This window comes from Podarcis pityusensis (assembly GCF_964106645.2).
Source record: "Podarcis pityusensis genome assembly, chromosome: 6".
NCBI lineage: Eukaryota > Metazoa > Chordata > Lepidosauria > Squamata > Lacertidae > Podarcis > Podarcis pityusensis.
Genome location: NC_138030.1, coordinates 3,559,710 through 3,571,582, shown reverse-complemented (window position 1 = coordinate 3,571,582; position 11,873 = coordinate 3,559,710). Strand labels below are relative to the sequence as shown.

Sequence of the window (11,873 nt, the reverse complement as noted above, 5' to 3'; positions counted from 1 at the left end):
TCTGATCATGTTTTGCTTGTCTGTATAGAAAGGGGGGGGGCGTGTATATAGAAATTAGGCTACATTCATTCCTTGTCCTACTTTGGCCTCTGGCCTGGCGAACCATTGGAATGCATCCCACTGAAAAAGGTCATGTTCAATTCCTGGCAGGTGCTGGGAAAGGTTTCTCTCAGCCCAAGAGGCTGGGCATGGAGAATCGCTCCAGAAACCAGAAGGTGCCAAGACGGGCCAATTGCCTGGCCTGGGAGAGCGGCACCAGAGTCCAGCAACATCCGTCCTTGCAGGGGAATCAAACTGCAACAGAGGTCCGCTGCAATGATACTCTCGACAGCAAATCAATACATCTTTTAATTTCCAAGAGACAGAAAAATAGGCGAATTCATTCTGTTAAAAAAACAACACAGAAGGCCTCTCCCAATGGTAGTGTCATTACTTGGTCAGGTATGAAAGCTACATTTGCACCAAGGGAGGATGACGGGCGGCTGGGGGGGGGGGAGGAAGAGGCAGAGGCAGGAAGGACTAAACCAGAACTGGAGCATCTTTGGCTGCGTGTGAACCAGAGAGTATTATTTCCAAAGGAGCCAAATCACTGACCCTTTTCGCTCTCCCTTGAAAGCACCAGCAGGGTTCCAGCTCCCCCAGTTTCACCCTTGTATCCAAGGTTTGCTGATCAGAAGCTGGGCTTTTTTCGCCCGAGGCGTCTGCCCGCACCGGTTCCAACACGCCCTCCCTGCATAAACAAAAAGTCACCCCGAGGGCAGAACCGTGCGCCCGTTTTTGCAGCAGCTCAACCGTCAAAGCTCCCTCCCAAAGGATGCTGGGAGGTTGCTGTTGTGATCAGCTCCCGCTTGCAGGTTTCCCAAAACCTCTCCATTCTGAAGGAAATCAGCCCTGAGTGCTCACTGGAAGGACAGATCCTGAAGCTGAGGCTCCAAGACTTTGGCCACCTCATGAGAAGAGAAGACTCCCTGGACAAGACCCTGATGTTGGGAAAGATGGAGGGCACAAGGAGAAGGGGACGACAGAGGACAAGATGGTTGGACAGTGTTCTCGAAGCTACCAGCATGAGTTTGACCAAACTGCCGGAGGCAGTGGGAGACAGGAGTGCCTGGCGTGCTCTGGTCCAGGGGGTCACAAAGAGTAGGACACAACTAAATGACTAAACAACAAATTCGCTTGGCCACTTTAAGGTGCGGGTTTAAGATGGGTCACTGGCCCAGTTTGCATGCAGAAGGTCCCAGATTCGCTCCCTGTGGGGTTATGAGAGACTGCTGCCTCAAACCTTTCAGAGCTGCTGCCAGCCAGTGTACACAGTATGGAGCTGGATGGACCAATGGTCTCACTCAATGTAAGACGGCTTCCTGTGTTCCTATCCAGCAAGCTCTTCTGATGTGCTGAGAGCCTTGTGAGAGGTGCCCAGCCCCCTTCCAGGAGGGACAATTCCCAGAGTAGAAGGAATGTCTCTTAAAACCAGTTCTGCAACCATGTCTTAAGGGACACCTGACCTTTCAGGTCCCAGGGAGACAGAGAGATTAAAAGCTGGCTTTCCATCATGGGGGGTGGGAATGCAACATCCTGTTTTCCCACCGCAAACTTGGGAGGGCAGAGCTGGCATGGGGCAGAGGAGAGAGACCCTGAAGTATGTGTCAGGATCCTGCTCGACAGCCCTTCTGACTCCAGGCGAAACAGCCCACCACATTGGTGCCCGCCTCGGTGAGCGTGCCAGGGCCCTCTGGCATGTGGGGCTAACTCCAGCCCTTTCTCACCTCGCACCTTCCCAATGTTTGGGTTCCAGTTCCCATCAGCCACAGCCAGTGCCGACGGGAGCCCAAAATGTTGAGAGGGTGCCAGGTTTTTGGAGAAGGCTGTGCTAAGGCAGTTTGGAACAGCTCAAGAGAAGGGTAGAGACAGTCTCCTGCCCATGTGCAGAGATCCCTGCCACCCTCCCTAGCTCCAAGGCTGCGGGGTTTCTGTTTGGAAACTGCACTTGCTAAGGCAGCAGAATCTCTTTAGGTCTGACCACCCCCCACCCTACCAAATCCTGCTCCGGAACAGGGTAGGCTGGCGGCAGTTGCTTTTCAATGGGGACATGTGGGTCGGCAAGGGGTGAAGTTTGCCCACTATCGATCCCCACCACCACCTTTCCCAGCCTCCAAACTGTACTCTTGTCCCACACTGGCATGGCAACTCCTCAATAATCCTGAGAACTGCAGCTTTGCAAAGAGAATCTGCCGCTTCCAGGGTTCTTTGGGCAAAGCCGTGACAGTTTAAAGAAAGCCGTCAACGAATGGGGTCGGTGTGTCTTGAGGATTTGTAGAACCTGAGATATACAGTCATACCTCAGGTTACAGATGCTTCAGGTTGTGTTTTTTCGGGTTACTGACCGCCGAAACCCGGAAGTACCGGAACAGGTTACTTCCGGGTTTCGGCGGTCGCGCATGCGCTAAATCACGCTTTGCGCATGTGCAGAAGCGCTGAATCACAACCCACGCATGCATAGACGCGCCGCTGCGGGTTGCGAACGTGCATGCTGCACGGATCACGTTTGCAATCCGAGCGTCTACCATATGCCTATACATTTTGCCTGTTTTTGTCAGAAATGCTTCCTCTTGCAGTGTTGCCTCACCAACCAACCCCCAATAAAAAAAATAGAGAAAAATCTATGCAGGCCCCCAAGCATGGGTGCCCTGCAAAAGGCCAAGGACAATAGGGGTGTGCTGGGGTTCCAGCACCCACAAATGTTGGCAAGAGAAGCCTGTAGACCCCTGCAAAGGGACCGCACTTTGAGCGTTGGCAACCCTCCTCCTCCTTGTGGTTCAAACGACCAGCAATGGACCGTTTCGTGGAATACTGGGGTGGGAATGAAGTTCTGGTTTTTCAAAAATGGAGGTTAGAGATGTGGTGCAATATTCAGGGCACCCCAGAAGGGGTAGCACCCCACGAAGAAAGCAAGACGGAGGCACGTGTTTGATTTTACAAGGCTTTTAAGATCCAGCTCCACCTAGCGTGGCTGAGTTTCTCCTTCAGCCCTGGGGAGGCAAGTAGGAAAGGCACCGTGGGGAAGGTCTCAGGCTGGGGGCTGGCAGCACAACCAGGCACCCCCGAAAACTGTCAAGTACTGAGGTAAATTCAAGTAGAGAAAAAGTTAAGGCCCACGAGGCCCACCGGGAACCTCATTTTAAGGGCAGAAATTGGAGGCACTGTGGTGAAAACTGGGCGGGGGGTGTGTGTAGTTGTTTAAGGCCACAGGTTTTCTAGGAGTTGTCAAAAGAGGGGGGAGGAGACTGCACACAGCTGCTTACCCCAGCCCCTTCCCTCCAAGGCTGGCACCCTGCCCTCCTCCCTCACAAGGCATCTGGGCCCCCCAGGCAAGGCATACTTTCGCTCGGCACTGCGGAACGGGGAACGACTTCTCCCAAAAATGGCAGCCGGACTGCAGCAAGAGAGTGTCTTTACAGTCGCTTTCTGTTCAAAACAAAAAACCAGTCCGGCAATTTGACCGAGGCAAACGGTCACAAATTCCCAGTCCTTGATCTTGCAATCAATCCATCCTTTTGCAACCTGAACCTCTTTTGCCAACAAGTCGTTCTGCGAGAACAGCGGCTCGGAGCTCCAGGCCTTAGTTTCGGAGTCCTGCAGGGCTGCTGAGAAGCACCCCTTTCTCAACGCAGGAGAGTTTTGCTGGTGGGGATCAAGAGTTCCGGAATGGTCCTTTGGCACATGCGAACGAGGAGTGCGCCACGAAGCGTGCGCCGTGATGCGAGGAAGGTGCTGACGCCCGCCATCGTCCCTGACCTGGATGTCAAAGCACCCGTCCTCCCAGTTTGCTGGCAAATGAAGACACTTCTTTCTGGGGCATGATCCTAGCAAGGGAACTGAAGGGTGAGAGGGGGTCTCCCTCCCTTGGTTCATGGCTAGTCAAGTCAAGACAAGAGTCACCCTGTTGCTTTTTTGTCCATCTCGTTCTCCTTGGCGGCTCAGCTGTACAGGCCTCCCTCCTCTTCCTCTTTGGCCTTGACCTCCCTCAAGCCCCCCACGTCTGGGACCACCTGCTCCAGCCCCGGATCTCTGGAGGGGCCACTCCACGAGCCCTCGGGGGTGCTGCCAGGAGCCAGCCATGGGTGCAAGAGGATCCCGCTGGCCGTCAGCCTCTCAGATGGGTCCTTTCGCAGGAGGCAGCGGATGAGGCAGCAGGCTTTGGGCGAGAGGTCTTCGGGGACGGCAAAGCGCCCGCGGCGGATCTTGCCAAAGAGAGACAGGGGTTTGGTGTCTTGGAAGGGGTAGCACCCCACGAGGAGGGTATAGAGCACCACGCCCAGGCTCCAGATGTCAGCAGCCTTGCCAGAGTAGGACGCCTTGGAGCTGAGGATCTCGGGACCCACGTAGGCCGGGCAGCCATGCTTGTCCTCCAAGGAGTCGTCGGGACCTTTCAGCAAACACGAGTCCTCCAGATTCTCCAGCAGCAGTTTGGATCTGGCCAGAAATCCAAGGGGAGAGTTAGCCAGGAGCCAGAGATCACTCAAAGGCAGAATACAATGGAATACAGTGGTACCTCGGGATGCGAACAGGATCCATTCCGGAGCCCCGTTCGCATCCTGAAGCAAACGTAAGACGTGACTGCGCCGCTTCTGCGCATGCGCTGACGTCATTTTGAGCATCTGCGCATGCGCAAGTGGCAAAACCCAGAAGTAACACACTCTCTTACTTCCGGGTCACCGCGGAGCGCAACCTGAAAATATTCATCCCGAAACTACTTCAGCCTGAGGTGTGACTGTACAATGGAAAAGCACCCCTAATTTTACAACTGGGAAAGCTGAATTCTGCAATAGGGATGGATCAGTCAAGCTTGGGAGCAGATTCACAGTTTGGTTGTATAACTGATGGATCCCCCCCTTTTCTTGGTTTTAAGGAGTTTGGGTTCTCCTCCCCGCCCCTTGAATTATTTGAATGATTCTGTTGGGGAAGAAGCACAAGACATTTTAGGAGGAATATAGGCAGGTATGGCACAAACATTTTAAAAACAACTCTGGACACTTAATTTGGATCAGTCAATCTGCAATAAGCCATAAACCTGAGTACTGAACAGTACGATTGCATCTTACTTATGCATGAGTTCAGTTCCAAGGGTCCTACATGTACAGGGTAATTTCTTGTACCCAAATCCTTGGAACCACCCTGCAGCTAATGGGTTGGAGGAAGGAAGGAAGGAAGGAAGAGCATTCTGAGCACTCTCAGAGCCTAGAGAGAGCTTAAAAGCACTTTACGCACTGGGTAACCCTAAGCAGACCCATTGCAAAAAGAGCTTTTAAGCTCTCCGCCTTGGAGAGTTTACTTGCTGTCCTGGACTGGGTGGATGCAGAGGAATGGTGGGAGCCTGGAGAACCCCCAAGGGAGGAAGGCTCACGTCGTCATAATGGGACGACAATGAGTGGTCAGAGGGAGAAGACAGGGAAGAGAAGGTGTCGGAAGCTGAAGTGGCAACAGGGCTTAGTGAGCGGGGAGAGTCTGTGGCAGAGAGCAGTCCAGAATCAGAGGCAGAAGTGGAAGCAGGAGGGTGGGATGAGGGAGACAAGAGGCAGAGAGGAGTCTGGCTGGTGAAGAGGCACAGGTTTCTTCCCTTCCTGCTGCAACAAGCTCTCTTCCTGCCTGGTCTCCCAGAACCAGGAGAGGTATGAAGTGAGAGGAGCAAAGGAACGGAAGGATATACAGGCACAGTCTCTGATTGCTTGCAAAACACCCTGGAGAGGAGATATAATCTTTAGGGAGGTGGGGAACTTTAGCCTTGGCAACCGGTACATGGGGGCAAGACCTGAGTTGCTGCGCTTATTAGGCCTGACACTCCTGTGCAGATCCTGTTTTGCTAATAAAGCGTTAACTCCAGAAATATCCTGATTCTGTGCATTAGCAATTGGAGGGTGGGCCACAAGTGAATATTCTGAACAACCATGTCTATTCAGAAGTAAGTTCCATCGTGTTCAAGGGGCACAGCTCCCAGGTAGATGTGAATTATGGCTTTACTTTCAACTAGACATGGATGGGATTGCCGTGCAATTGGTTTTACTTTGTAATCGCCGCCTTTATTAAACAAGAAACAGCTTTCTCGGTGTGATTTCATACTGGCTGGCTCGCGGCAGTTTCCACCAGCCAGCCTATGGTTGAAAGTGCCCAAGTTAAATGCGCCTCTGATGCGCTCGTGCCGCGCATAATGTCCAGTGGAGCTGATCAAGTGAGCAGGAAAGTGTCAACAGATGCCCCTTCTCACCCCCTCACCTTTCTCGGTCAGCAAACACGAATTTCCGCAGTTTGAGGTCTCTGAGGACCACACCGTGCTGGTGGCAGTGGGCGACCGCTTTGGCCATCTGACGGAAGAGGACAGCAGCCTCGGGCTCGGGAAGGCGCTTGCACCGCCGCACATAGTTATGCATGTCGTCCCTCCCAGGCTGGAAGAAGACATAAATGTTCTGGTCCCCAACAATCACATCCGCCACACGGGCGATGTTGGGATGCGCTGGAAGGGCGGCGTAAGGGGCCAGCGCCTCTGGGTAGCTCTTGGCTGGATAGACCTAAAAAGAAGGAGCAAATTGTTACAAGGAAGCAAATGAGCAGAACAAGCGCAAAAGCAGCGCACAGTTAACCTGTGGAACTCGCTGCCACAGTAGGCAGTGGTGGCTTTAAAAGACAAATGCATGGGCACTCTTAACAGCTCAATCCTATCCATGTCTGCTTGGAAGTAAAGCTATCGTTCACTTCTACCTAGAATCAGGGCCCCTTGAACACAATGGGACTTACTTCAGAGTAGGCATGGCTAGCCTTGTTAAGTGTGTTTTTCTGTTTTTCTCTCCACCAAAAAAATGCTAATGCATAAAATACGTTCCCTTCTTTCAGATGTCATTATTGTTTAGACACTCCTTTCCAATGTTAATTTTCGCTTTTTAACCCATCAGTATTTCTTGGCTTTTTGAGGTTTTTAAATGGATACTTTTCGTTGCTTCTACTCTTATATATTGCATATATGAAAGTGTGAATTATGGCTTTACTTTCAATTAGACATGGATGGCATTGCCCTGCGATTGACATTACTTTGTAATCACCACCTTTATTAAATAAGAAACAGCTATTTTATTGTCCAGCGACAGAAAACCTTGCATTTTTTTCTCTGTATATCTTGCTGGGCCCTAACTGGAGAAAAATAATAATTCTCCGTTTAATAGAAACACTTTAGAGAAAAGTGTGTGTGTGTGTGTCCGTGTGCGTGTCCTTTCTTTATTTGACTCCCCTTTCATTCTGCACCAATAGAGTTGTGGCCATTTTTGTCCATGGTTCAGTAATTCCCCAAAAAAGTGCCCAGAGAAAAAGTGCCACAGAAAATAAAATCGATGTTGGAAAATTAAAGTCTTTGGTGAGCTTAAGGCAGAGGAGCTTATAGGGGAGCTGGGCTTCCCTCCTTCCAAAGAGAACACCCCCCCCCCCTCCAAAAGCACATAATCCTCAAGTCTTTTCATAGTACATAAGTAAACTTGGTGAGTTGGGAGTTGGAGGAAAGGGAGTTTTTCAGAAACAATGGCCAACTCAAAGCGGGCATGACATTCCATGTTCAGCCAGCAGGTGTCAGCGTAGCTCAGCCGCTAGCAGCTCTGCCAAAAATGGCATCCTTGGGGAAAATAATATTGTGGCACTTCATAAAAGACGCCCAAATTTATCATGGCATAAGGCAGCTTCGCCAAGCCGGTGCCCTCCAGACGTTTTGGATTGCAGCTCCTATTAGCCACAGTCAGTGTGCGTCCAAATCATATAGAGGGCACCGGCTGGGCAAAGGTTGGCATAATCATTCTGACCCAGAAACTCCAGCGGGTGCAGAATGCCGCGGTGAGGCTCCTTACGGGGATCACATTCATCCAGTGCTTTACCAACTTCACTGGCTCCCAGTGGAGTACAGGGTCAGGTTTAAGGTGCTGGTTTTGACCTTTAAAGCCTAATGCAGCCTAGGACCCACGTACCTACGGGACCGCCTCTCCTGGTATGCCCCGCAGAGGACCTTAAGGTCCACAAATGACAACACTTTGGAGGTCCCAAGTCGCAAGGTGGTTAGATTGGTCTCCACTAGGGCCAGGGCCTTTTCAGTACTGGCCCCGACTTGGTGGAACGCTCTGTCACAAGAGACCAGGGCCCTGCGGGACTTGACATCTTTCCGCAGGGCCTGCAAGACAGAGCTGTTCCGCCTGGCCTTTGGTTTGGACTCAGTCTGACCCTTATGTTTCCCTCCCCTTAGGGTTTTGATCTATGGGCTACTATTAAAATGAGGCTGCATTTTAAATTGTATTTTTAACCTGTATTTTAAATTGCCCCCCCCATTGTTTTTATTGTAATTTTACTGATGTTAGCTGCCCTGAGCCCAGCTCTGGCCAGGGAGGGCGGGGTATAAATAAAAATTTATTATTATTATTATAGACTCTAGTCCACAAATGACTATTATGCACCGTTATAAAGTTGTTTGCCTTTAAAGGACTCTTCCTTTTTCAACAAAGGGTTAACAAAACACCCTTTTCTCCAGCAGGTTTCCTACCTTGCAGATGTATTCTGCCTCCATATGTCTGTCCACAGCCCTGTAGCAGCGGCCGCCTTCGGTGGCCTCCAGTAGGATGTATGGGCCAATCTGGGATATCCCCGACTCCCGCTCTGTGGCAGGAAGGAGGCTAGAGGCAAGGGGTTGGAGGCAAGGGCTTGGGCTTGGCAGCAGGCTGAGACGCGGGCGCTTGGCTTCTGGGATACTGGTCTCAGATGCATCATCAAAGTCCAGCCGCTGCTTCTTCTGCGATGCAACGACCAGAGGGCACTCTTGCGCAAGCAGACTCATCTGGAGGGGGAAAGTTAGGAGAGCAAGGGGTTAATCAAAAGGGTCAAGGGGGCACAGCTAGATGACCAAGGGAGCTAAGACCCCTTAATGTATAACACCCATTTTGCACTTGATCATTTATTGTGGCAGCACCAGAACTTTGGAAATCCCTGCCTATTGATATTCCTGTAATTTTTTCGGCACATTTTTGTTTAGGCAAGCCCACCCGGATATTTAGAAAGCTGGTGCGAGTTTTTAATCTGTTTTTAGTCTATTGCTACTTTAATTTTTGGAAAATCTTAAACTGATGTTAATTTTTCCTATCGATAAAATTTTATTATTATTATTTTTGTAAACCACTTTCCCCCTCTGTTAACTTATTTACGGATACTTATTCTTAGATATACAAAGATACACACCCGTTACAAAGTAGCTTTTTATAATATACTAAGGAAAGCAGCTACTTAAGTCTAAAAAAGAACAAAGAAGAAAAGACGAGAAAATGAGAGACCTAAAAAAGAGAAAGGGAATGAAAGGAAAAACTACAGTACTGTGTTTTTTGTAAACCACTTTCAGGGTCTTTTTCAGGTTTCTTTTTCAATCAAGCAGTATATAAATTTCATGCAATAAACAGATATCCATTCCTAGCCCTGTTACTAGTCCTCAGTGTCTGGTATTAAGCAACAGGCCATCTTTAGAAACTGAGATTGTGGACATGAGAACCGGCGGATGTCTGCCTTTGGGGTCAGCCTCAGGTTCTTAACAGCGCCCTTATTTCTCATTTAACATTGACAGAACTACCAAGTGCTTTCCTTCCCTAGGGGTATGCATACCCCTTTGTGGCTTAGGGCCCTCGTATCTACAGGACCGCCTCTCCTGGTTTGCCCCACAGAGGACTTAAAAGTCCATGAATAACCATAGTTTAGAGGTCCCTAAGGAAGTCAGACTATCCTCCACCAGGGCCAGGGCCTTCTCAGTGATGGCTCCGACCTTGTGGAATGCTCTGTCCCAGGAGACCAGGGCCCTGCAGGATTTAACTTCCTTCCGCCGGGCCTGTAAGACAGAGCTATTCCGCCTGGCCTTTAATCTGAATTCAGCCTGATCTTTTATTTCCCTTCTCTTCCCTCCCCCTCCCCTTTTATGAAGATCACCCACTCTGAGACCCCACAGCTAATTCTCCCCTGGCCTCCACACTGGCCCATCATCTAATGTTTATTGGATAGATTCCCCCCCCCCCATTGATTTTTGAATTTTATAGTTATTCATGTTTTTTATACTGTATTTTATGCTGCTGTTACAATTAAGTGTTTTAAATTTGTTGTTAGCCGCCCTGAGCCCGGTTTTCTGAACTGGGAAGGGCGGGGTATAAATAAAAAAATATTTATTTATTATTTATAAACATTTGTGAATCTAACGGGAGAAGAAACTGAAAATAAATAAATAGTTTCTTCTCTAGCATGGTGAATCGTCAGTTCCGTTGCTACCCGCGATGGCGGCCTCATTTCCTGCCACTGTGTTTCCTGAGTCTCAGACGAAATAGGAATACCCCTAAACTTTTTTTGGAGGCGAAAGCACTGGAACTACCCAAAGGGCATTGAAGAAGACAGCAGTATACATTAAAGCAGGGGTCAGTAAACTTTTTCAGCAGGGGGCTGGTCCACTGTCCCTTAGACCTAGTGTGGGGCCGAACTATATTTTTTGGGGGGGAAACGAATGAATTCCTATACCCCACAAATAACCCAGAGATGCATTTTAAATAAAAGCACACATTCTACTCATGTAAAAACAAGGTGATTGGGCCAGATCCGGCCCCCGGGCCATAGTTTGCCTACCCATGCATTAAAGGCTATATTGTTGTCGTTTTTAAAAACAACAACAACCAACCACCCAGATAACAATATGTAACATATTGATAAAAAGGTAAAGGGACCCCTGGCCATCAGGTCCAGTCGTGGCTGACTCTGGGGTTGTGGCGCTCATCTCGCTTTACTGGCCAAGGGAGCTGGTGTACAGCTTCCGGGTCATGTGGCCAGCATGACTAAGCCACTTCTGGCTAACCAGAGCAGCGCACGGAAACGCCGTGGGACCGGGCAACGGGAGCTCACCCCGTCGCAGGGATTCGAACCGCCGACCTTCTGATCCGGAAGTGCTAGGCTCTGTGGTTTAACCCACTGCGCCACCAGCGTCCCTTTTAACATATTGATAACAATGTGTAATAAAAAAAGGGCATCATTACGAAACCTTTACACCCATTCAAACCAACATCAGTGATTTAACAGCACCGGAAGTGTGAAACCTTTTCACCCATCTCCTCCTCAACCGGACAGAAATGCTGCAAAATAAGAATTCTCTGGGGAAGGTGAGTTCCACACACACCACTGCCGCAGAAAACCGCCTGCTCTGCAGTGTCCACCAAATGTAATTTACTTTTTTAAAAAATCAAAAAGATTAAGGAGAAAGAAGTGAGTCTCCCAGCAACAGTTTCTCCCTCAGAGGTTCTGGACCCTGGGAGTTTCAGTTTTTGCTAAACACTTCATCATCTCATACGCCTGAAAACTTTGGGGCAGTTGCTTTCGAGGGATGGAAGCGCAGGGTTGAAGCTCGCAGCTGGTGCTAGCAGAAAGCGCATTGCTCCACGCAAGTCATTGTGGAAAGTCTTACACAGTCTCCACCCCACGCCCGGCTTCCGAATTTTTCAAAATCAGTCTCGTCCCTACCATTCTCACCTTATCTTCCTAATAAGAGCAGACTGACTCTCAAGATGCTACAAACACCAATTTTCACTTGGTTGTATAAGTCATGACTTAGCAGCACTGCCAGTGCCAGATTTACGTATAAGCTAATCCATGGGTAGGCAAACTAGGGACCGGATCCGGCCCAAACACCTTCTCAATCCAGCCCACAGACGGTCCGGGAATCAGCGTGATTCTACATGAGCAGAATGTGTCCTTTTATTTAAAATGCATCTCTGGGTTATTTGTGGGGCGTAGGAATTCGTTCATTTCCCCCCCTTCAAAATATAGTCCGGCCCCCCACAAGG

General features: G+C 49.7%; 1 protein-coding gene across 1 annotated transcript; it reads right to left on the bottom strand.

Annotated features, from left to right (window-relative positions):
* Positions 1–330: 330 nt before the first annotated feature.
* Positions 331–8,932, bottom strand: TRIB3 (tribbles pseudokinase 3). Its single transcript, XM_081011494.1, has 3 exons — positions 8,564–8,932; positions 6,271–6,563; positions 331–4,473 (listed from the first exon to the last, which is right to left on the bottom strand). Exons 1-3 carry the CDS (start codon positions 8,852–8,854, stop codon positions 3,978–3,980), a joined length of 1,080 nt encoding a protein of 359 aa, XP_080867620.1. The 5' UTR covers positions 8,855–8,932; the 3' UTR covers positions 331–3,977.
* Positions 8,933–11,873: the final 2,941 nt, after the last annotated feature.

Excerpts from the sequence above, each read along its gene's own strand:
- TRIB3 (XM_081011494.1), bottom strand. The coding sequence starts at position 8,854 with ATGAGTCTGCTTGCGCAAGAGTGCCCTCTGGTCGTTGCATCGCAGAAG. Across the intron at positions 6,564-8,563 it reads AGGCAGAATACATCTGCAAG|GTCTATCCAGCCAAGAGCTA; the intron begins GTAGGAAACCTG and ends CCTTCTTTTTAG. Across the intron at positions 4,474-6,270 it reads GTGTTTGCTGACCGAGAAAG|ATCCAAACTGCTGCTGGAGA; the intron begins GTGAGGGGGTGA and ends ATTTCTGGCCAG.